The sequence below is a fragment of the Lissotriton helveticus genome, chromosome 7, assembly GCF_964261635.1.
Source record: "Lissotriton helveticus chromosome 7, aLisHel1.1, whole genome shotgun sequence".
Lineage (NCBI taxonomy): Eukaryota > Metazoa > Chordata > Amphibia > Caudata > Salamandridae > Lissotriton > Lissotriton helveticus.
The window spans coordinates 479714344-479740059 of NC_136068.1; the positions used below are offsets into that span (position 1 = coordinate 479714344).

Genomic DNA, 25716 nt, shown 5'->3' on the forward strand with positions numbered 1-25716 from the left:
GTAAGATTTCACGGAATACAACATTTTTGGTCTCATTTGAATGTGGTTGTAGAATAAATTGATTTTGCACATTGCCAGACCTAGAGAGTGCGACATATAACTGTCCATGAGTGAAGCAGCCTTCTCGTAAGTCTACGCCTATTTTTGTATGTTTGAGTCCCGGACTAAATTTTAATTGTGAAGTGGCTTTGATCGTGTGGTACGCTGCCTGCCTTCAGTGTCCGCTGGAGCCATTGGAGCGTGAATGTCGCGGTGTTTTTTTTACCTGCAGCCACTTCTGACAAATCTTACGTGCATAAAGGAGTAAAGTTTTGTTTTGTTAGTGAAATTTTGTAGGCAGTATGGCAAGGTCCGTCAATGCGGCACCCGTTGGTGGTTTGAGACGGCTGTGTGAGAAGTGATCAGAACACCAAGGCGGAGCGTGAATGTGCACACATTGGTGGCGAAAGCCGCGCCCCTTTTTTTTGTTAATTTTAGTGCAGCCCCCTCTGACAACGCTGACGCCCACAAAGTTTGCGCCGCACTATATATCATTAATGTCGCGTCATCAGAACGCCAAGGTGGAGCCTGAATGTGCAAGCACATTGCTGGCGAAAGGCGCGCCCCTTTTTATTTTAATTTTGGTGCAGCCCCCTCTGACAACCCTGACGCCCACAAAGGTTGTGCCTCACTATATATGATTAATGGCGCCTGAATGGCAATGGGCGTGAATGCGGCGCAGCTTGGTGTTTGTAGACGGACGTGTGAGACGCGAAGGTGGAGCGTGAATGGGCGCGCACATTGATTCTGAAAGGCGCGCTACTGAAGTACGCGGCCATTTTTTGTTTTATTTTTGGCACGCCCCTCTGACAACGCTGTTGGGCCACGCTCCTCTGACAACGCTGCACGTCCACAAAGGAATAATGTAGTGTAGTTTGACACGCCCACGCCAACGCCCAAGTGTAATTTGACACGCCCACACCAACGCCCACAAGGGACTACTTTACCCCTAAGGTTGTTACACCTTTGTAATGTAAATGGTGGCCAGCTGTATAGCCTATGTCCATCTGCTGCATCTCCCCTTTACAATGCTGTATTGGGTGTTGTGATTGGTGCTGTACTTCTTGAGTTTACCCGCCTCAAAGGTTTCAGCTATATATATATATATATATATATATATTTTTATTTTTTATTTTTTTGGGACATTGAAAAAGCCGCGAAGGCGAAACGCGTCTGTCGAACTGGAGGGGAGAGGATACTAAAAGCACCGATTAAAGCATTTTAGCTTTATAAATCTGACTCCGTGTGTGCCTCTTACATCGTCAGCAAACCGATTTGCTTGCTAAGTACAACTACATATATATATATATATATATATATATATATGTATAATTTTAGTAAAAATCAAAAGGCCGTGGCTCCCCTAAAAAGAAGGACCCCCAATAGGCTATCAGTCAAAGTGAGATGATTGACACTGTTTAACAATGAGGACACATCTCTCCCCTTGCAGAGCTCTCCACTTACATCAACAGCTAGAGTTCTCCTGGCAGGTCTATTGGTGGTGGTGTATAGATGTTCTGTCCTTGGTACTGAAGTACGGGTCTGACGCTCCAAAGTCAGCAGTAGGGTGAAACATTACATACCTTGTATTTGGACAAATCATGTCCACCCAGAAGGGTACCTTTGCTCTGAATAACAGATATGTATTGTTACCCAACTCACTGGTACAATAGCAGTTTACTCTTATAGTGACACATGCCACCCACTCTCAGAGGAGTTTGCATTCCCAAAATGCACCATGTGCTTATTGACTTGGTATTACTGCTTTAAGGCATTTTATTAGAGAATCACTGCTGTTTGTCCTTGAAAGGTGAAGTTGATTGACCTAAAAAAAAAGCTGCCAGTTTTGTACTATTTTATGCAATTAAAGCTTGCACTGCTGCTGTCCAGGCTGTACCTGTTTTAGTGATGCCCAGTAAACTTATTTTCACCCTATAAAGCCAAACCCATCATTACTGCCAGTGTTTGTTTTCTAACTAGAGCAGAGGAGCAAAATCTCTGTTAAACTGTATTAAAAAAGAAGACACATTTTAAGGTATTAGAGGATTCATTATGTGATGAAGATCTGACTCAAGGTAACAGAAAAACCATCTCCACTACATTGGTTTGGTAATTTCTATATGTTTATTATCAATATTACATCATGATTGTCTTACACGACAAACATTGTATTTCTTGTCCTGCCCACTCTTCCTGGCCCCTCCCCTGGTCCAGATAACATGCGCTTCCTGGCTCCCCTCAGTCGAGTCTGAGCCATGGCCAAGACCCTGAAGGATCACCTCGAGTTCGCCCTGGAGAGCCTGGAGGAGGCGACCTTCAAGAGGTTCAAGAGGACTCTGAACGATGCGCAGGTGGAGGACGGCTATGACAAGATCCCACGGGGGAGGCTGGAGAAGGCTGACACCATGGACGTAGCAGACCGGATCATCAGCAACTACCGGCAAGAATACGGGCTGCAAATCACCGTGGAGGTCCTGGAGAAAATCAACAAGAAGGACGTGGCCGAAGAGCTCCGCAGCGCGGCGGGGGCAGGTAGGGCGTGCTCCGCTCAGAGGAGCCGGTCTTCACTTCTGGCGGGTGGGTGGGTGCTGTTGGGGGAGCCGTTGGCTCAAGGTCCAAGCAACCCGGGTCCCAGTCGCAGCTTCCAGATTACACGGCACGTGTCCTGGCCAATGTAAGACAGACTGGGGCTCCGTGAGACAGCCGGGGCACGCGGCTCTTTCCAGAGGCTTAGCCCACCGCCGGACCCCGTCCGTAATTGACCCGCGACAGCCGGGTCTCACACTCGTTTTGCTCAAATTGCACAACTTTTTTTGGCCACTGCTAAAATATTACTTATATCCAATGCATTTCGGGGAAGCGTAGCGTGTGTACCGAATATTGCCAGGAAGAATTATGAAGGTGCAGCTGTGCCCCGGCTTCTGTTCGAATTGCAGCCCCAGCGGTTCTAGGCTCCGCGCGACCCTGCAGGGGAGCCCCCCGACACTACGTCTATTTTACCGCCCTTTGCAGGAACGGCTGCACGGAGGAGGGGTGGGGGCATTGCCACATACACGTCTGCAGTTTGCTTTCGGTTTCTATTTCTTTTCACTCGACCATTTCCTGGAAGAAGTGAGGCGGGAGAGGGGGTTCCTATCGTCTGCAAATAGAAAAGTTCGTTGAGAGCCGTCACAAGAGGCCCCCTTTTATTTCTCCATTCCAGCCCGTCTCTCAGTCTCTGCCTGACCTGCGACCATCGCTAACTGCAGCGCGACCTGTCTCGTGCCTTGACCCTTTATCAAAGTTACAGGCGCGCATCTGATGTATGACTGACTCTGTCCCAGCCATGCCAGTTTTAAAGAGCGTGGGCATGATATGTAATCTGTAACGTTACAAGGATCTCATGGACCCTGATGCAGGCAAGGAAAAGGTCCATTCCATTGCAATTGAGCTAATAGAATGCTGAATGCAGCAATTACCAGTGTTCAATGCCCCCCTCAGGGATCTAGGGTCCGGTGCGCTGCACCTGTTGCACCAGTGGTAGCAATGCCCATGTATTTATTACCTCGTCCCTACTGTGATTCTAGACTAACAAATCTGAAACATTTCAAAAGCTTAATTGGTCCCACCGGTCCAAGGCTCTGGGCTACTACTTGACCAACTTTGGCACCACGCCAAGTGATATGTAAACAAACGTGGCCAGTGCTGGCAGTGTGCTTCACGTCACGAAGGACATAGCCAAGCAATCCTTTTTTGCAGCACTGAAAGGTGGGGCACCTACAGATACAACTAAAGCAAAAGTACATGAACCAAAATCCAATCAGTGGTTGGCTAAAAGACCCAGAAGGGGCCTATGGCCTAGATTAACATGGCCGCTATGTATGACTGAGTATCAAAAAGAAAGAGTATGCAGTTCCCCTGGATATAAACCTATTTAGACAGTTGAAACCAGTGGCGGCTGGTGACATTTGAAAGTAGTGGGCCGTAAATACTGAACTGTGGCGAGCGAGTGCAGCAAGCGAGGCCGAACCACCTATGGGAGGTTTGGGGGGTTCGGGGGGTTCTCCCACGAGAACATTTTGAAAAAAGAGTGGGCAAATTGTGCATTCTGAAGCACATTTGAGAAAGAGGTGGCTTGGCGAATACGTCTCTGGGAGTAGCCAGACAAGTCTCTTTGCACTTGCACAGATACATCTCTCTCCCTGCATTCACATAGGCACAGTCACCCTGCACTCATAGACCCATTACACGCCCTTCCCTGACACATCACTAAGCCAGCATTCACCCATCCACATCACTCACTCTGGACTCACACAGGTACACTGCTCAACCTGCACTCACACAGACATCACTCACCCTGGACTCACACAGGCACACTGCTCACCATGCACTCACACAGACATCACTCACCCTGGACTCACACAGGCACACTGCTCACCATGCACTCACACAGACATCACTCACCCTGGACTCACACAGGCACACTGCACTCACACACACATCACTCACCCTGCACTCACACAGGCACACTGCTCACCCTGCACTCACAGACATCACTCACCCTGGACTCACACAGGCACAAGGCTCAGCCTCTTGCAATACTCGCGGTCGTGCCGTGGGGGTCATGGCAACATTTTATATTTTATTAAAAGGGATACGGCTATTTTTTTTGACCAGTAGGTTACCAACAAAACGACGTTATTATGGGCAATCTTCGCAGAGGGGCCAAAAAATGAATGGGCATAACATCTAAACTGACGTGTCTCACGTATCTGAGCTGTTTTGAGGCACAATAGTACTCAGTGTGACAAACTGACACTTTCAGAATCTTCATTCAAAGTACCCTTTGTCTGCCTCATCTCACCTGCCACAAATCCAGATTCTAAACTTTTGAAGTAATTCTGTGCTGCGTTCCGGGCTTTGTTACAGCGCCTTGGGCACCCGCGGGGCACCTGGCTGTGACTCACCTCAGCATGAACTGCTGCAGGCTCGATTGTGCGCATTCAATTTACATCTGACGCACATGCGCTGAATCCTATGCGTCGCGACACAGAGCACCCTTCACAGCTAATGGAAAGTCAAAATTGCACGTAACCCACATGGAGGAGGAGCGGAAGTTAGTAACATGCTCTATGCAAACTTTACACGAGCCTATGTAGCCCGGGCAGCTAGAAAGACATCAAAACAATAGAAGCTAACTGTAACATTAAGTTGAAAACGAAATCCTACAAGAAAACTCTCATCCAGCCATACCTGAATAGAGCCGTAGGAAAGACAGTACTCAAGAAGATCCTTAGCAAGACTCATGGTACTCCCAATTGAAGAAGCCAATAGAAGATAGAAGTCACTAGCCAGGGTCGGCCTGTGCAGACTTTGCCACATAAAAAAGGAAACCTTGGAGCATCTATTTTTGTTGTTGTAGATTTATGTAGCGCAAACTCGACCGGAAGGTATTGGAGCGCTTTACATGAGAACTAGGTACGTTAAAGAAGGACACAATCATTTCTTGGTAGGCACGGAGAGATTCGATGATTTGCCCAGAATCACAGGAAACTGAGCTGACGCCGAGGGTCGAACCCGGTTCCCCAGCTCCAAAGTCGGCAGTTCTGGGCGTAAGGCAACAACCTCCCCCCAATAATGCATCCGCACGGTTCTTTCAAATGCTCAACGCACTTTAATACATTTTTATCTAGTGGGGTGTGCACATGCTCTGAAGCAAAATACCTACACTTCTCTGCGGAAACCCCAGATTTGGGAAATACATTGCTGACCTGTAGTTGGGGAAGCAGCAGGGACTAACATGTGGGCTGTTTTGGCTGGCACTTCACCCAGACACCCCCTTTCAGAGCCAGCTGGCAGGGTGCAGGCCCAGCTGCGCGCTCACACTGACTCCCCTAATCACCAAAGGCTGCCCAGAGCACCAGGTAGGGGCACGGAGACTGCACGCGAGAGAGATCAGCTGCCAAGGTATGATACAGCTGGAAGGTTAATGCGTCTGCAGCTGACACGTGTGCATAGGTGCCAGGTTCGTGATTCCAGTGAGGCCGACTAGGCCTTCCCTTCCCATGTGGATAAATTAATACCAGATTTAGAGCGCTAGAGGCTCGCCAGGGGTAGTGGATGCCATCCAAATAGAAAGCTCTGCTTTTCAAAGATCAGTTGGAGACCCGCGTGGACCACCTCAGTCAGGCACCACCCCCCACCCACTGCCACCCAATTACTTTTATCAGATTATAAAATCGCACAATAACCTGAGCAGTTTAAATGCACGCCGCAGCCTTCTCCCTTTACAAACAAAACGGGTCATGTCGCGCAGGGCCGGGGTTAACAAATAAAACATTTTAAGTTGTAAAACTTACCAGTCCGTGACCGCGCCCTCTGTGCTCTGGGGTCCAGGTCCCATTGCTGTTGGCGCCTAGCCGCCTACAGGAACTTCCGCCGACCGACGATCCCTCACAGCCAATCCTGACGCCTTTAGGGCACAGTTACTCTCTGCCCGCCCAGCCCATTAGAAGACGGAGGCTTGAGCCTTTGCTCAACATGCACCAGCCACAGCAGGCACTAGTGCGCATGCGTGGGCACGGAGAAAAATTCGCCCTCCGTCCCTACTCATGTGCACTTGTGCCCCATGTCTGACAATGTGAATGCCTGTCAGTTAGCATGACGTCGGGCCGCCCGCCCCCTCTGAAGGGGGTGGGCGGCCCGACGTCATGCTAACTGACAGGCATTTTCAGTTCTTCTACATAGGCAGGGCATCTCCGACCGAACTTAAGTAAACTGACTGAGAGTTCAGTTTACTTAAGTTCACAAGAGCCGAGGCAGGGAGCTGAGGGCACGGTAAGGATGGCTGGTGGGGCAACGCCCCAGCGCCCTTAATGGACGCACCGCCACTGGTTGAAACCAAAGTGAGTGAAGGCACACAGAAGGGGGATCCTCCTTTTCGGAACTAGAGTCCTCACACACCCAGCAAGCTAGGTGTCATGCTTCATCATATGGGCTCGCCCTTCGTCGGGTCGGCGGTGCAATACCCGACGGGCACCCATAAAGGGGTTCTTTAGCGGAGATCTTTTGTTCCTGCCGTATGGTGCTGTGGGTGTGAGGGCCCTAGAGAAAAACAATGAATGGTGTCGATGTGTGCAGGTGGTTAAAAGAGGTTGGGTAGTCCACAATGAACTTTTAATTAAGTGGTAACTCACCTCACTAAAAACAAAGAGAGTGGTTGCTTTTCGGGCTTAAGGGTCCGGGAAAGCAGAAACCTACTCTATATAATGATGGTCGACATGTTTCATGCTATTATGTTCAAAGTGATTCTATGCATTTCTTCAGGACCAAGTGAAACTATCTACACTACTGGGTGTTCATACCCTAATATTATTTAGTGTGTGCCGGGTCCCGCCTTGCTGAAACCTGGAGAGGATGACATAAACATAGGACAGTAGTGTCATCCAATATGTGCTCACATTAAGTACAACAACTGTCAAAAAGGAAAGGCTGTACGTATACCTCTCCAACGTAATTAATTCAAAGGTTAAAATGCCTGATGACTGGAATCAGGAACACAGATAGGAAGACATATTAGAACAATTATCACCGGGGAGGGGTTAAAATGTAACTCACCCGAGTTACAAGAAGCGTCTGCTTCAACGGATTACCCGGGCGTTAGACACCTCTCTGTAGATGTCCTGCATGGGAGTGGAAAATAAAGGGGGAAGCCACAGGGGGGGGGGGGTTTGGTTGTACAATGGAAAGTGACTGAAGCTGTACAAGGTTCGAGTACTAAAACCCCTCAGTATGGCCAAAGGAATCACCCCGATGTAGTAGGGTGCAGTATAACGTTACAGGCTGTTGTAGGGGCGGTTTATCACCCAAATAATTGTGGCAACACCAAACACAGTCAAGGGTAGCGGACGCTCCAATTGAAGATGCCCGGTCCCCTGTGAAAGCGGGGGTAACCAGCACACTGGCTGTTCACCCGCATAACCCCCATCGGGCGGGTCCCCAAGCACCACACCAACTGGTGGTTCGCCCCTTCAGAACTGGTGTTAAGAGCACCGTGTGTCCGGTAAAACCCACCGTCCTGTGTCAGAGAGTTCCCGAATGCACCAACTACGTCGCGCACCTAGTCTCGGTGAACCTCGGAGACTCAGCCGCCTCAGCCCCTCCCCACAACGCTTACCTGTCCACGGTGGGACCAACACCAGGTTCCTACCCCAACGCCTTCGCCAGGGATCCGGTACAATGCTGTGCCATGCCTGCATCCATTATAACCCAGTTGGCGTGCGGTTGGATCCCACGGCATTACGTAAATCCCACCAACGGACATGCAGAACGCAACGGCCAAGGGAGATGCGGCATTACGTCAGCCGGGTTGTCGGCTAGAGTGTCGGCCATCTTAAAAGAGTAAAAATAATAGGGAAAAGTATATGTCATGGCGTTGGCCCTACGTGGCACGGGGTACCAACTGGGCAATGGAGTCATTATGCCCATTGGTCAGTGTCATAATAGATGTATGCGGCCACGTCTGGAAATAAATGGGGTAAAGGCACCGATCATTTTTTATATAAAGAAAGAGGACGGACTTCACGCCTGTTTGAACAGCGCCATAAGTTGTTCAAGCGGACAATTAGTTAGAGGTAATCAGAAGTATTAAGGATACTTGAGAGCACCCACCATAGTCGGTGTTCCCAGTGGGCCCTATAGGGTGGTAGGTGATACAGTACAGAGATCCAATCACGCATATTAAGGCTTAGGGAAGGTCGGTGCATGCAGCCTTTGTCATTCTTATGGTGAGTAGGTGCATATGGGCTGTGTCATTCCTACAGTGGTCCATATGTGGCCCACCAAAACCTCTTCCTGGTGATCTACAAAGTGGGGAGAGATGTGCCTCATGTATGGATGTCAGCTGGTATTGCCACGGTGTTATGGTGGTAGATCTTAGAGATGCAGGAATGATTAACAGGCCAGAACAAGGATGTGGGTGGCAGACAGAGGCACATACTAAGATGTATGGGTACTAATTATTATGAAGTGTAGCCCAAGATATACTATCATTCAGGCCAGTGTTGTCTGTGTTGAGTCGATGTACCCATCTCAGCTCAATCCTAAACAGTGCTTTCTGCATCACCAAATGCGATGCAGTGCGCGCAACGAAATTCGATTTATTTATTTATATATTTACTTACCTGTAAAACACCATAATCCATACATTACTACCCAACACCCTGCCCCTCCCCCTCCCCAAGTCACCGCCCTGCAGGTCATCCCACTACCGACCGCTGCTGGTGCTGGAGCTCCTTGCAGAGTACATACAGCTTAGTGGTAGTCTTCAAGCATCTGACATTGCTCTTGTGTTCAGTTATACTTAGTTTAATCTGTCTCATTGTCATGCCAATATATTTCATGTCACATGTACAAGAGAGCAGGTAGATGCATTTTGTTGTATTGCAGTTTGTGTGTCTTTTTAGGTGCCTCTGCTATATATGACTGATATTTCTCCTGCTCTACTGGCCTTCTAGAGGTACGTGCTCGATATGCCGTAGACGTTTCCAGGTTTTCTGGCCCTCCAAGACATTTGAGGCACTGCCACTAAGTTCTTCCCGCCCTTTCAGGAGCGCACATTTAACGGCGACTGACACCAGTTCTTCTGGATTTTTAGAGAAACGTGCCTGGCACGTGACTGACTTCTGCTACACACAGGTCCTTTCAGCAGTGAGCAATGCACTTTGAGAGCGGTCCTACTTCAGGGGAGTCACATTCCTTGTCCATCCATCAGAAACACACACCACCCAAGCGCACGTGCCTCCAGGTCAGAGAACTATACTATAACAATACAGGGGGAGGGGTCTCACCTCAAGGACTACCTTCAGCAATTGTCCCAAATCCATGTTGACCTCCACGTGCAAGTATCAGGTTCACAGCTGAACTTATCTTCCCCTCACAATCCAACTCCGGAGACGTCAAGCTGTTGAGAAGGTCGGTGGTTAAAGAACAGCTGTAAGCTGCCCCCATGTCCTGAGGGTGAGTTTCAGCCAGAACCCGTTTTGTAGGAACCACCTCCTAGGACTTGACATGCCACTTTTTCTTTCAGAAAATCTGGCTTACAAGTGACAACATAATTGATGGGGTTGGCTCAAAGGCCAGGGCTGGCTGAAATCCACCCTCAAGAACTGAGTACAGTTTACAGCGTTGACCATGTGGGATAGGAGCATCATTGGGGTGAAATATAGTTGGGTCCAGCATGGGCAACACAATCACTGTGACCTCTGAACGTGACATATCTCTAGCCCATCTGCCACAGGGATGTCCCACTACATTATATATTTGTAGTCAGTGTGAAGCAGGAGGGAGGGAGCTGTTGCATGGCTGGGAAGGTGGGCCTGTGAAGGTTGGGGTTCACAGAGGGTATCAATGTGTTCAAAGGGATCAATTGATAATATTTGTTCTAACTACTAAAATCTTTCTCCACACAGTTGGCCCTGCAGGGAGCACAGCGCCACCCCTGAACCCCAGCACGGGGGGTGCAGGAGCCAGACCTTCAGGTGAGCTTCATGCTACAGAGGAGGATAAGGGAGGGTGAAGAAAGGTGCCTTAAACAGCATGAATGGGGGTCACTACTGGACCATGTGGGAGATTTTAGCCATCCCTATAAGTGAACCGTGTGACAATCTGGAGGCCTCTGGCCCCGTAGCGCTGGAGAAGATGCCTACAGACTCCATGGCACCTCCTTAGAGATGCCTCCCTCTTCCAGGGCGGGTAGAGGGGGAAGTTGTTCCCTTGTATCCTTAAAGAGGGTGACCGGTTCATCCCTTGCCTGTTCCTGTGCATAGGTGAGCATCAGGTGGTTTAGATACTGGTCCTGTGTTCTACCACAAGTTTAGTGTGTTTGTATTCGAAGGGCTGCTGGCATCTTAACAGTGTCCATTGGGATTTCGATGGTGTCTGTGTGGATGTCTATTGAGGGCTCAGGGCTGGAGCAGAGGGAATCCTAAATGGGATCTGACGGAAGGGGGTTCTCAGAGCCAGAGTAGCTGATTCTCAGAAAGAGTGAAATATGACTCGAAGTCCATTACATTTCTTGAGTAAGGATCCCTTTACTATAGTCTGTCCATTCCCTCAAAGGATACTCCTCCTGGGCCCACAATATAGAACTCCTACAAGTCTACTCCAGTGAGAAGTGTATCTGTGGGTTTAGCTTCCCGCCATGAGAGCTAGAAGGCACTTTGGAGTGAGCTACGGAGCGAGACCGATAAGGTCCTCAGGTCAGCGCCCAATGTGCTACCACAGGTAAACCCTCACAGACTCTGAGCCCTTAGGCAGTCCGATAGAGCTCTCAGAGGAAAGGAGGTCAGCAGGACATGGTGTGAAAACAAGTCTCCACATCTTCTGCTTTGGTTTTGTGAAGTCCCAGAAATTCTATGAAGCCAAGATGGCCCAAAAAACTGCCACTCATATTATGTATTATTAAACGTTGTCAATGAAACCTTCCTAATCCATAAATTCACCTGGTGGTTAGTTCCCAGTTATTGCTCGAGCTTAACATGATTGACAGGCTTCACTTAAATCCTTTGATATAGCAGCCAACACAGAGTAATGAGGAAAGTGACTGATTGGGTTCAGTTTCTGACTACTGATTAAAAGACACTAGTTTGACAAAACATGGTTCGAGCTAGCCTTTGCGCTACAAAAACATAGGTCACATGCTAGTCTTTTATGGGACGAGGATCCTACGTGTACCAAGATTTTCATACTTCGATAGAAAAACTTGGGGGCAGATTTATGATAACTGGCGCATCCCCAGGGATGCGCCAGTTATTTTGCGCCGCTGCTCCGCCACCCATGGTGCGCCGCATTTACAATGCGGCGCACCATGGGGCAAAAACGGCACAGATGCGTGACGCATCTGTGCCGTAAAGGTGGCGCATTGCTGGAGTTGCGTCGCAAGCGCGACGCAGCTCCAGCAAGGCTCGGGAGTGCGCCATCTTTACAATGCTGCGTCAAGACCTACGCCTGCTTCAAGCAAGCGCAGGGTTTTGACGCAGCATTGGCCCAGGACACCTACGGGTAACAGAGCGCTGTACAAATGTCAAAAATAAATAAATAAATAAATTTGCCAGGCGCCGGAACGCCCACAAGTGGCGCAGGGCTTTACAACGTGACGCATCTGCCTAGATGCATCACGTTGTAAATGGGTCGTAGGGATGCGCCACGTTTACGCCGCAGTTGCGTTACGCAAACGTGGCGCATTCCCAACATAAATCTGCCCCTTGATGCTGTTCCGAAGTGGTTTGGAAATCCCCCCCAAACAGTGGGAAGGGGGCGTAGATTAGTAGAACATAAAGTATATGCACTTGTCTGTTGACCTGATGCAGGACATCTCGAAGAAAACAAATACAGACCGAAACATAACAGTATCATTTTTGTCTTCCATCACAGGTAAGCACTTCGTGGACATGCACAGAGAGGACATTATCCAACGGTGCACTCTGGTGGATCCCATCCTTGACCGATTGCTCAGTCTGGAGTTGATAACAGAAGAGCAGTATGACTTAGTGCGAGTGATGAATACGACTCAGAACAAGATGCGGGAGCTGTACAGACTCATGCTTGGTTGGGGCGAATCTGATAAAGATCAGTTCTACCAAGCACTGAAAGAGCAGAATGGCCCCCTCGTCAGAGACCTGGGAGGGCGGTAAAGGGGTTTTCTGTAAAACGCAAAATCAAGGGACTTTGGTGAATAAGTGGCAACACAGGTTTTTTCAGGTTTATCTTGGGGTCTTTATCTAGGAGGGAGATAAAGAAATTCGTCCACTAACAATACCTTTGGTGCTAGAATGTTTTTTTTTTTTAGAAGTTGTTTGATTTATGTGTGAGTTTTTCATTAGCATGAAGTGTATAGCTCCTTAAAGTTGTTTTTATAATTTCAGTTTTTTGTAAGTAACATTATCAGTGCATTTTGATTTATAGTAGTGATTACTGAATTTGCAATACAGTAGCGAGGACGAAAAGGTGGAATAGGAGCTCTCTCTAATTAGTACCAGGAGTTAGTATACAACAGGGGGCTCGGTGATTGGGTGGGCAAGAAAAACTGGCGTTAGGAGTGTCATTAAAAAATTGGGCTGGGGACAGAGAATAAGCAGATTTGGTGCCAGATGTCTCTGGAAGTTCAATTTGCAGTATAACTGGAATCATATCTGGAAAGAATGTAAACTGGCACCCACACTTTTACTGTCTTTTAATTTTAAAACTAACATATTGGAATCCGCACAATAATACCACTTTTGTGGGACTTAACCACTAATAGGTAGGGACAGTCTAAATCAGTGAAAAAATGAGATAAGGTATTTGGAAATATTTTCGGAGTTCTATGGGAAACGAAGGCAAAATCTGTAAAAAAAATTACTGTAAACAATCCTATTACATTTTCTTAGACTAAAGTCAAAATTAGCGGTATAAGTGCATCAAATTGCAGTTGGTCTATTTTTAACATTCCTGCATATTTATGAAATAAGCAGATTTAAATATGTTGGGTGTCAGTTCTTCCCCGCGCATGTCTATCTTCAGCCATACTTTCTGAGTCCTGTTGTTCAAGGTCGTTGCCTCTTTTACACATCTCCGGTCTGCTCACCCCTGTCTGCAATCTTTCTTGGTCCTTATTACAGGATTTAAGGATATCTGCCCACCAGAAACGTTCCCTCAGTTCTCCCACGTATGAACATATCAATGCACACATGCTTGCTGCCTTAAGTCCTTACAGTTGATTTGAAACCCTGGAGGACAAAGTGACTTGGGCTTGGTGGGGAGGAGGGTAATTGATTGAAAATCATACTAATCAGATTCCCACTGCTGGGCCCGGCCTACAGTTCAGTTGTGATGCTAATAATAGTAAAGAGTGTCCTTCTTAATGCCTCTAGTGACATTAGTGCATGTTAATCGGTGTCACTCTGGCTCTGCCTCAATTACCTCATTCTTTCTTCTTTTTTTATGATACTCCAGTGGTTTGTTTCTGCCTGGGCATTTTTAATAGAGATAAAAATTATGCAGATACGTTCCAAAACATTAGAAGTTTGTAAAGTTTCCAAAATCTGCATGGAACTATGAAACCTGTGCAGATCTAAAACATTTGTATTTTCCACAGAAAAATTCTGCACAACCGATTTTGATTGCCGTTTCTTACAGGAATTGCTCCTAACTACTTTCTTGTTACCAATGTTTAAAATAAATTGAAAACATTTATTGTAGAAAAAGGGTGTGTTGGGGGTTGACAGGAAGGAGAGGGTGTTTTTCTATGTGTTAAATGTGTGTTTATATTGTAAATTTGGACCCCTACCAATGCTGTAAATTTCGGTCTTGCTTTGCATACTTTTATACAAAACTTAAGCCAAAATAAAAAGACATTTCGACAAACTGGTTCTCCTTTCTATCTTCAAAATATTTTGCAATGCTCACTATGGTTGAATCTTATTGGCCCTCGTCATTCTTCCTTTTTTATGTTAAATTAAATGCTACTCCAGCCTGAAAATTCAGGTAGAGATAGAAAATATGCAAGTAATATACAGAATATCCAAAATCTCCTCGAAGTTTCCAAATTTTCCAAGTACTGCTGTGGTGCAGTACGAACGTTATGTTTTATGCAGTCAATTCTGCAGCACTGATTTACATTGGTCCTACATTTTTGGTGTCAATTTTGATAAAATCACGTAGAAAAAATTTACACATTTATTAAATTATTGTAGAAAATGATGGGGCATATTACCAACAACTTGCGATAATTATCGCTATGTTGGTTTAGCGGCGATATTTTTATCGCCGAGCTGCGGCGATTTTTATCGCTTAGGAACCTTGCTATTATCAAGGTTTATCTCCTAAGCGATAAAAATCGGCCGAAATGCATGAATATCGCTGAAAAGTCAGCGATATTCATGCATTAGCGAGCTAATGCTCTTAGCCATGTTATCTACCTACCATTGGATAACATGGCTAAGAACTGCTCAGGGGCAGGTGTTAGCTTTTGGAGATATTCGCGCTTAGCGCGAATATCTCCAAAAGTTGGTAATAGGAGATAGCGATGTTAGCGACTGTTTCCAGTCGCTAACATCTTGGCACGCCCACTTTGCATGTCATTAGTGATAAATATCACTGACATGCAAAGCGGGGCCCAAGATGGTCGCTATCTCCCACTAGCTGTCGCTAACTGGTGTTAGCGACAGCTAGGTAATAGGGAGATAATTTTATCTCCGCTTTCTTGGCTGTTAAAGCCAAAAAAGCGGAGATAAACCCCCTTGATAATATGCCCCGATGTGTTTTGGAGGTGAAAGTAGTGAGGCAATGTTTTTCCCAATATGTTAAATACGTATTTAGATTTTGTTATTTTGGCCATTTCCATAGAATGACTCTTTACCACTGCTAATGCCATCGTCTGTCTTGCATTAAAATGTTTATACAAAAATGCAAGCAAAATAAAAACATTTGTGCAAACCGGTGCTCCAGTCTGTCTGTAAAATGTTTTTCAGTAAAATAAGTATTGACAAGAAGATGAGTTTTATTTTTGGCATCTGGCTGTAGACAGTCTTAGCTGTCTGTTTTCAGACACTAATGAGTGCCGTACATTACAGGGCCCACAATATCCTAGATGGATATACTATGGTTAAGGAGTCGCCAATGTCCCAGGAAGGTTACTACTTATCATTACCCAAACCCTATGACACAACAAAGCACAAAACCATTTCTTATTTCTTTGGGATAGGGGTTGTAAGACCCCTGGCTGTATTTATTGTCATTTCACACACAATAAAAATCACAATTTATAACCTTTTTACACAGTAAACACATTATTTACATTTCAGCTTAAATTTGTGACCTAGCCTTAACAGAGACTCTATCTAGTACATGGGAATCATTCATACAATCTTTATTTCGGCTGTTTTGCCATAAAAGAGTGCAGTACAAAAAACACTATTCATATATGATAGTTCGATTCATAATGAATACACATTTAAATGATTAAAAACATACATACTCTAGAGAAACATGATCAGTAATTCCGCCCTTGTCTACGAATGGTTTAGTATCATTCGTTAACAATTATGAGCCTACGCTTGTGCCACATGGCTGCCAAAAACTGAGAGACAGCAAATACGATATGTCTGGCCGTATCGGTTTTTAAGACTCTAAAAGCATACATGCACTGTACAAAGCCCAGGTTCTTGCATATAGGTACAAGCCAGTACTTCCTGGACCTGCTGTAAGCTGGGCAGAAAAAGAGGACGTGAAGTTCATTTTCTGTATCACAGCTACACCCAGGACAGTTTCTCGCTCCAGAAGCGGACCATTTACTAGTAAAGGCTCTTATGGGCAGAGTACCATATCTCCATTATAGATAGAGTTTTCTAGCTAAAATAAGGTAAATATCATCCATGAATTGCTCCAAAAAGTAAGAAGATTTAATCATTAAAAAGGAGTTAGTCAAGGTGCCGGAATGTGGATCAGACAAAGCAGCAGTAAGTTTGTTATCAACAAAAATCCTTGTAAGGGACTTGCGCGAGACCTTTTTGCAACTCCTCTCGGGATCATGCCATAAAGCAGGCAATCCCAGCCTTACCAATTCATTCTTTATGTACATGAACCAGGGAATTTTACCTGCGCAGTGATGGGTTTGTATTTCCTTAAGTCCCTGCCTTTAGTTTTGTAGCTCGGGCGTTGTCCAGAGCCTGCATCAGAACCTGAGGGGTTTGAGCGCCAGTTCGTCTTCAATGGGTCTCAGGCCCAAGTCTAGCCTTAGGGGGAGGAGCGGAGTGCTTGGTGGAAGGGCCAGAAGCTGTCTTATGAATTTATTCTCGATTTTGGCAACTTCGGGCCTGCATTGATAGCCTCACAGCTCACCACCATACAAGATGGCACCCCTCGCCTGAATTTGATATATCTCCATAGATGGACTGACGGGTTTAAGTGTAGATAGATTGGAAAGCTTGAGGAAGCCCCCTGCAAGCTGTGCCAATTTCATTTGTGACTTTATTTGCTGGGGGCCCATGACAGGTTCTCATTGATGGTTACCCCCAGATATTCAAAAGTCGACACCTTTTCTAGTCCAACTGGGCCTAGGCTTGGATTTGGGCAAGTAGTTGCAGGTGGGTTAAAGGTCATAAATTTCGTTCTTCCAGCATTTATCTCCAAACCCCCTCCTCTGCAGAATTCCTCAAAACCATCCAGTTTGCGGTGTATCCCCATGGAAGATTTAGACAGCAGCAGGGTGTCATCAGCGACCATAATCGCCGGCACCCTGCTGCCTGCCAACTTTGGGGCGTCATTGTGGAGTACTCCATCCAGATGGGCGATTACCCCGTTGACGTAGAGGCAAAACAGGGTAGGTGCCAGTACACACCCCTGCCTTACCCCCCTGTCAACGGGGAATCTAGATGACAGCGCCCCATTCTTCCCACACCTGACCTGCGCATAGTTCTTCTCATGTAACCTCATCAGAATGGTTAGAAGTTGGGGCGGGATACCCAGCTCTAGGAGCACGAGCCACAATTTCCCCCGGGGAACTAAGTCAAAAGCGGAACGGAGGTCCACAAACACCATGTAGAGCCTGCCACCCTCAATCTTCACCGTTTTCCAGAATAATAGTGCAAGGCGGAAGATTTGGTCGATGGTGGAGGTGTTCCTCCTTAACCCCGCGTGGTACGGGCTGAGAATTGCGTGCTCCTCGATCCAGTCCTGAAGGCGATCTAAAATAAGCAGCACAACATTTTTGGGCGGGACATCAATCAGGCTGATGGGCCTGTAGTTGGTTGGGAGCAGAGGGGAGCCCTTCTTAAATATAGGGACGATTTCTGCTCCCAGCCAAGTACAGGGAACCGCCATGCCCCTCAGGACTGCATTAAAAAGTATTTGTAGATATGGGCCCCAGATCTTCGGCTCGTGTCTGAAAAGGTCTCCCGGAAGTTTGTCAAGCCCCGGGGCTTTTCCTACAGCCAGTTTACCAATTGCATTACAAACTTCCTCTATGGTAAACTCTAGCTCATCAGACTGGGGTGTGGGAACTGAAGGTACCAGAGTGCTTTCCGTACCTTGCTCTTTGGAATATAGCGCCTGGAAGTGATCTTCCCAGACCCTGGCATCTATATTTGGTTCAATGGCTGATTTTGGATCCCCACAACCTGTATTTACTATTGACACATCCCTTGTATCGAGGGCGACGGATAGGCTCGTGCACTTTTCGTGGTCCCACTCTTGCTTTGCATGTTTCATAACCTTTTTATACTGTAGTCTCCTTTCTCGAACTAGGGGTTTGTTGTTTCCAAGCTTTATGGCCTGTACTAACTCGGTCTTTGCCTTTCTACAGGCTCCATTGTACCACGAGGACACAGGAGCCCTTTTCCTCTTGTTAGCCACCTGGGGGTTGAATACCTCCACTAGATTGGATACTAGATCCATATGGATAGCCAAGATTGTATCATTATAATCAGGAAGCGAAGGCTGGATATTTAGGGCAGCAACCTCTAGAAATAGAGGAACAATTCGTTTATAAACATCGCAGAGTTCTTCTGGGTTTGCCACTATTTTTTCCCACTTACCCTGCATCTATCATTTGAAAGCATAATCCTTTCCCCTAGATCCTCCGAGTTTGCCGTACCAGGCTCCCCAGGGCCAGGGGAGACCATCTCCAAGGTTAGAGCGTTATGGTTGCTCTCGGTTCTTGTGTTTACCTTAAAATTAATGACCGTGGGCCACAACCGAGTCTCCACCATAATATAGTCAAGACATGACTCCTGTCCAGTTTTATTAAAAGTGCACCTAGCTGGAGTGTCAGAGGGCGTGCGACCAATACATGCCCTAATAGAATGGTTTAGAGTTCGGGCCTTAATTTGAATCGCAAGAGGAGACCATGACTTCGGTGATGGAGACTGGGTTGCTGGTATGGCCCAGTGATCATCCTCTGTCATAAGATGGCCTTCATTCATCCCCAGTAGGGGCTCATAGTGGCAATTCAAGTCTCCCCCGCACCAGAAAATGAATGTCACTAGTAAGGGTGTTCAGAAAATTCGACAGCTCCTCAATGGTACTTGATTCGCTAGCTACACTTACAGGTCTCGAGTAAACATTAACAAGAGCAAGCTTAAAAGCATTGGGCCACTCCATAATTACGCACTGGACATCATCTGAGTGGGTGGTCAGAGTCTCAGCAGTACAGCCCAAGTGCGAACCAACCCAGGTGGTGAGGCCTCCTGACGGTCGCCCCTTCCCTCCCCAACGGGCCGGTTCGTGAAAAGCGGCATAGCCTACTCGAGATTGTACCTCACGAGCCCAGGTCTCTTGAAAGAGACAAATATCATTCTTGTCCACAAAGGATCCCCACTCTGGGCAAGCTGTTTTATTGGGTAGGCCTGCAACATTCCAAGATAGTATAGTTACAGAGCCTGGTTTACCATCTTTGGCACTGGTGTCGCTACTTCCCATTAAGCCTCCTTCACTCAAACTTGTCAACAAGGGGTCCAATACACAGCCAGGCACAGTTCTACCCGTGGACTGGTCACTGCTACTTATAATAGTGCCTGGAGTAGGCAAATGCGAGTCTGAAAGGTCCTGGATTGACTGGCTACAAGCTACCTCAATAATTCTCTCATAGGGTACATTATTAGTTCTTTGGGAGATCCCCTGTGAGCCCACCCGGACATGGTGCAGTCAGTCTACCATGTCCAGGCAACTGTATCTGTTTTGGGTGCGGATATGGCCAGGGGTGTAGGGTTGTGCAAACCTCCCCCTATCGGCCCTACCCACTCCCCGGGGCTCTACTAAGGTCCAATCACTTTCCAAGTCTAATATGTGGGACGGAGGGTAAAAATAGGACAATGGGAGGGGTTGTATAGTTGACCCATGAATATGTTGCGTCCAGTCACAAATGTGCGCCACTATCCGTGTATCCCTAAAGTTAACCAGCACACAATCACCCTTTATAGACTTTGGCCTGTGCCCCACCCATGACACCCTACGAACCATCAGAATTTCACTGGTAATGTGGCCCGGTATCGGTCTATTTTTGTTAAGCCAGTCAGTAACTTTGTTTTTTAGTGACAAAATGGATTCCCTGCTAGCATCACTTATTTTGGGGACCCCTGTTAGGACCACAAGATACCAGCTTGATTCTGGGGGCAAATCAATTCTAACTTCCTCAGGTCAGCCCCTAGCAAGTAGGTTCTGGGAGACCTCATTAGGGTTTGCACTGTTGACCCCTGTTGGTACATTAACAAGGGAGTCCGTTGGTGTTACTTGCTTTGTGGTAGCTGCATTAGAGGGAGGCAACTTAGATGATAATTTAGAATTTTGTAGTGCAATCCCGCCCTGGCCTATATTAGGTTGAGCATTAGCCAGAGCCACATTATTAGACTTTTTAAAAAAAAACTTTATTCACAGCTGGTTGGCATCAATCATAACATTATATTGGTTATTCCTAGTGCTACAGCCGGGTTTTATATTTTCTCCCCAACTCAGATCTCCATCTCTTACAACAGTAACTTTCACATAGTGTATCATAATGTTACATATACATTTGTCTCAAATTGCTACGATAGTCACTGTACAAGGTAATGAAATATCATCAAACAAACAACCCCCCATCCCCCCACCTCCCCCCACCCTCTTCCAACAAAAAACTAGTCGTCTCCCGGCCATCCATCAGGGGTAATCATTGAAATGAAAAGTTGAAAATGGGTCCCTTCCCGGTAAGCATGGGTGCTAATATGTGCCATTACGTGCCATTACGTGGGTCACTCTACCGTGCAGTAGTGGTTAACGTAGGGGAATGTGAGTGGGGTCTCGGCACACTGTTGTGTGCCAGACGCGGTGGAACTATTCCCATCTAATTCTCCTGTTCATTGTCTCCCAGTTGTGTTTGGTCTTCCCCTTCCAGTGTAATGAGCATAGCCTCCCATTCCAAGGAGATAGGGAACTACCTAAGGCCTCTTGCTTCTTCCCTCCTAAGTATCGTCCCCTCCACCCTCCCCCACTTAAGTACTTCTGAGTGCCAGAGGTGTGCCCCAGGTGGCCTACGTGACTTCCACCTCATGGTAAGTGTTCTAATTGCTAGCAGCAGTGCCATATCCAATAATTTCAGCTGAGCCTTCAGTTCTTTCGGCCTTCTGCGCAACCCCAAGAGGCAGCAGTGTGCCTCCTCCGACACCGGAAGGGTCGTGATCGTCCTCAGTGTCCGGCACACTTCCATCCAGTAACCACCATTATTAGACTTTCTACAATCCACAGTCAGTGATGTTAATTGTTCAATGTTGGACAATCGTAGCTCAATCTGCGCGAGTTTGGCTTCAAATGGTTGAAGTGAGGACCTTAGTAAAGTGGCCAGTTTTGCAAGAAATGGGGCCTCCATTGTGGCTGTTACATTAGTGGAGATAGCCGCTCCTGGGGTGTTTGCAGCTAAAGACGGTGGGCCGTTTTCATCCACAACTTCCAGGACCACTGGAACCTGGTGCTGGGTATTAGTATCACTGTTGATAGTGCGCTTTGCAAGTTTGGGCTTTCTGCCAGCAGCAGCCCCTCGCTTCCTTTTGGGTATCGCCCCCTCGCGTCTCCCCGTAGCTGCCGCGTGTTTGGCCTTTCGGGGGTGCTACCTGTTGTTAACGCTGCGGTAGTCTCTGATACTGCTGGTAGCTAAGACTCATCCGCTAGGGAGGTATGCCCCTGATCCTGGGAAGATTCTGAACTGTGTACAGTCACGGGCACTTCAATAATAGTGGGCCGCCGTGCAGGCTCTGGTGAGCGAGCATTTGCTAGATACCCCAGTGAGGATCTCTTTGCTAGGACGAGATCTTGGGAAAGGCGATGCTCCATCTGGATTATCTCACGATCAATGACTGAATTAGCTCCGATAATAAAATTGTCCAGCGTCCCTACTATATGTCCACTTGAGGTCGCTGCCTTGCTCCTACTTTCTCGCCCCGACATTTTGTTAGCACAGGTAATGAATTCAGGAGAGTACTTACAGGGCGATCGGAACAATGAAGATGTAGGGCAGATGAAAGAGGGGTGGCCCGGTCCGGTCTCCTCCGGGCTACAACGGGCTTAAACGGGCCCGGGCTTTGCCGGGCGCGCGTCCCGCGGGGCGGGAGATCGTCGTGGTATAAATACACTGCGTAGGAGGTGGGCGGGAAGAGGAACCAGCTGTGGGTGATTTTAGGGCTGCGGGTCCTCGCAGTCCAGGTAGCAATCCTCAATGCAGGCAAGAAGCTGCAAAGTCCACACTGCTGCGAGCGGCTCCCGCGGATTTGGGGCCGCAAGTTTTTTCTGGAGGCAGGAGGAGGGCGGGATGCGGAACCAGCTGGGGGTGATTTTAGGGCTGCTGGTCCTCGCAGTCCCGGTAGCAATCCTCAAAGCAGGCAAGAAGCGGCAATGTACACACTGCTGCGAATGACTCCTGCGGAGCGGGGGCTGCGAGCAGTTTTCTGGAGGCAGGAGGAGGGCAGGAAGAGGAACCAGCTGTGGGTGATTTTAGGGCTGCTGGTCCTCGCAGTCCCGGTAGCAATCCTCAATGCAGGCAAGAAGCGGCAAAGTCCACACTGCTGCGAGCGTTCCGCGGGGGCCGTGAGCCGTTTTCTGGAGGCAGGAGGAGGGCGGGAAGAGGAACCAGCTGTGGGTGATTTTAGGGCTGTTGGTCCTCGCAGTCCCGGTAGCAATCCTCAATGCAGACAAGAAGCAGCAAAGTCCACACTGCTGCGAGTGGCGTCCTCGGAGAGGGGAGCCGCAAGCAGTTTTCTGGAGGCAGGAGGTGGGCGGGAAGAGGAACCAGGTGTGGGTGATTTTAGGGCTGCTGGTCCTCGCAGTCCCGGTAGCAATCCTCAATGCAGGCAAGAAGGGGCAAAGTTAACACTGCTGAGAGCGGCATGGGAATCAATTAACCATAACTAGCCTGCTCCTGTGTAATCAACAAAATTATTCCGTAACCGTTTCGAGTAAGATCAATACTGGCTCTACCCCTTCTTTTACCCCTCCAGGGGCCCTCCTTATGGGATGAGCCCAATTTCTCTTTCCCCTCTCTATGGGGAGGTCTCCCACCTCTGAAAAAGTCTTGTGCAGGGGGCCCGTCTACCCATAGGATACCTAACGTGGACACCCCTTACACCCTGGTTTTCCTTCCCACAAGGGCCAGTGCTAGGTTGTGCCCAAATGCGTCAGCTCGGGTGGTTGATAGGTAAAGAACCGCGTGCCAGAGTGCGTTCCAGCGTGCGTGCCAGCGTGCGTGCCAGCGACCGCCCAGAACCCCCCACGCCCCTTCTACCTCCTTCTGACCTGGTGGTAGCAGCCCTTGGATGGTCCATGGATGCAGATGTTAAATTTGGTAAAAAAGTATTCTGTAAAGGCCCCAAGTGTTCCCCCAAACTTGACCTCACTGGCCAGGGGCCAGCATAGTTCACAGACTATCTGCCCCCCCCCCCCCCCCCCCGGCCCGACCCGACCGGCACTGCACTCTGGCCTAGCCAGCCCAGCAAATTTTCCCAAAATATTGCAGTACCTTCTTTAGACAGGTGCACTACATCCTGTAATAGAAAACGTTCCCCTTTGATGCACCCATGAGGTACGGCTGACAACGTATCTGTCCTAAACAACTTACCAACTTTCCGGTTCAACCTTTTTACTGACTCTTTTATGACTTACCACCTCACTGGTTCAACCTCGGGACCATATTGGACCATGTAATTGCAGCATCTGGGAATTTCTTTGCCAGCCAACACATTTCTGAAACAATTCAATCAAGTCTCCTCCTGACCACAGAAAGTCAGCTGATATCCATCCTTCCTTGCTTGTGATGCATAGTCCCCTGATAAATAAAAACTCTTTGCACACGTCACATGGGAATGGCCCAACACCAGCACTTCTGTAATGTCCCTTGCTCAAGACTAGACTGGAGGCAACAAAGCATTCAGCGGCTGAATCCCCTAACCTCTTAACCACCTGCATTTTACAGGAGAATAAGGTATGGCACTAAAACAAACAGGTGGTACTCACAACATGTTCAATCGCTCACAGCGCTTGTAGCAATCAGACTTCCACCAGCCTATGCTTGGAACTGTCTGTCCCGCCAACCCCATACTTGCGCAGTGGTTGCTGCGCCAATATGAAATGAATGGGAACCATATTCAGCAGGATCCAAACCTGCAGCCCCCAAAGCCCCCTTGAGCACCTTGATGAATTAGAACCATGTGAGTGGTGTTCCGTCTTGATGCAACACAAAGGGCCTTCCGCTTCTTGTGCCCGGTGAGCCAAAAAGATTCCAGATTCCCCAGGGGACAACAGTCGTTCGCCAAGGCTCAGAGTAGCAGTATGTGCTACCCCTACCCACTTGTTTAGTCTTAGAATGGGAAATTGTGATCGCTATGGAGCCATTTGGCCATTGTATGGCCGCACTCTGTAGGACACACTTCAAATCTGTTTTGTTCTTTGCCACCAAATCGCTCACCCTTAATGCCCCATAAAAATGCCATGGAGAATGTGACCCTAAAAAAGCGAACTTAATCTGATGATCTACACACAACCTCCATAAAGGCAATGGTCTTTGCCAGTTTCTCTGTGTCTATGTGTCGCATGGAGTCTGATCTACACCCCTCCAAATGCTGCCAGCCCCTTGGAGCCCTATGCACCAGAAATATTCTAGTCGCACCTGTCCACCCCAGCGTTGTTACAAAAAATAAAATTGCCACGATGTGACGTTTGGAATAGGAGACAGGTCTCCCCTCCGCTCTCAGGTACCCTAAGAATGATATTACTGATTCAAGGGAGATCCAACCCCCCTTCTCCTGTACTTCCTGAAACCTGTGATATGTGCTATATACCCCTCATAGGAGTGCCTCACCCTGGGTGCTAAGCTGGCCGAAACAAGGTCTGGTAGACTGGGGCTCCAAGGTCCCATAGATGTTCTGGGAATGGTGAGGGGAACTCCACTGCTTCTGCGTGGTGATAGCTGAATGCCTGCATCTTGAAATGAGGTAAAACATCTGCTGCATTGTTCAGTACACCAGGCATGTGTTTTGATCTGAAATCCACATTTAATATCAAACACAGCTATATAATCTCTTTCAGTAATCACAATATAATTTTACACCTGGCAGCTTGTTGATTAATGCATTCTACCACCATCATGTTATCTGACCAGAACCCCACTGACTGTTGCGAAACTGTTCTGGACATATTATGAAGGCAACCAAGATGAGAAAAAGCTCAAAGAAAACCAATGTTTGCCACCTGCCCAGACTGAAACCATTGCTCTGGCCATCTTTTCATACACCAATCTGATCCCAATCTGAGCTAGTGTTTTCCTTCAGAGGCCACTCTGACTCCGCATTCTCCAACTTCCGCCTGTGCCTCAACAACATCAGTGGTTGGATGTCTGAAAACCATCTAAGACTCAATGCAGACAAAACAGAGGTGCTGTTTTTTAATCAGAAAAACTCCATCCCTTCCTCCTGGTGGTGGCCCACGGCACTTGATCCCGCTCCCTCTCCCGTCCACTCGGCCCGTAACCTGGGCTTCCAGTTTGACGACTCTCTTTCATGCAAGACTCAGATTAACAAAGTGACCTCTGCCTGCTTCCTGAAGTTGCGCATGATTCGAAAAATCCTCCCCTATCTCCCTCTGGACTCCCGCCGTACAGTTACCCATGCCCTCATTACGTCCCATCTGGATTATGCTAATAGCCTC

At 47.7% G+C, this 25716-nt stretch overlaps 1 protein-coding gene across 1 annotated transcript; it reads left to right on the forward strand.

Annotated features, from left to right (window-relative positions):
* Positions 1-2171: 2171 nt before the first annotated feature.
* On the forward strand, positions 2172-14421 carry LOC144768645 (apoptosis-associated speck-like protein containing a CARD). Its single transcript, XM_078652455.1, has 3 exons — positions 2172-2571; positions 10488-10556; positions 12451-14421. Exons 1-3 carry the CDS (start codon positions 2295-2297, stop codon positions 12708-12710), a joined length of 606 nt encoding a protein of 201 aa, XP_078508581.1. The 5' UTR covers positions 2172-2294; the 3' UTR covers positions 12711-14421.
* Positions 14422-25716: the final 11295 nt, after the last annotated feature.

Excerpts from the sequence above, each read along its gene's own strand:
- LOC144768645 (XM_078652455.1), top strand. The coding sequence starts at position 2,295 with ATGGCCAAGACCCTGAAGGATCACCTCGAGTTCGCCCTGGAGAGCCTG. Across the intron at positions 2,572-10,487 it reads CCGCAGCGCGGCGGGGGCAG|TTGGCCCTGCAGGGAGCACA; the intron begins GTAGGGCGTGCT and ends TTCTCCACACAG. Across the intron at positions 10,557-12,450 it reads TGCAGGAGCCAGACCTTCAG|GTAAGCACTTCGTGGACATG; the intron begins GTGAGCTTCATG and ends CTTCCATCACAG.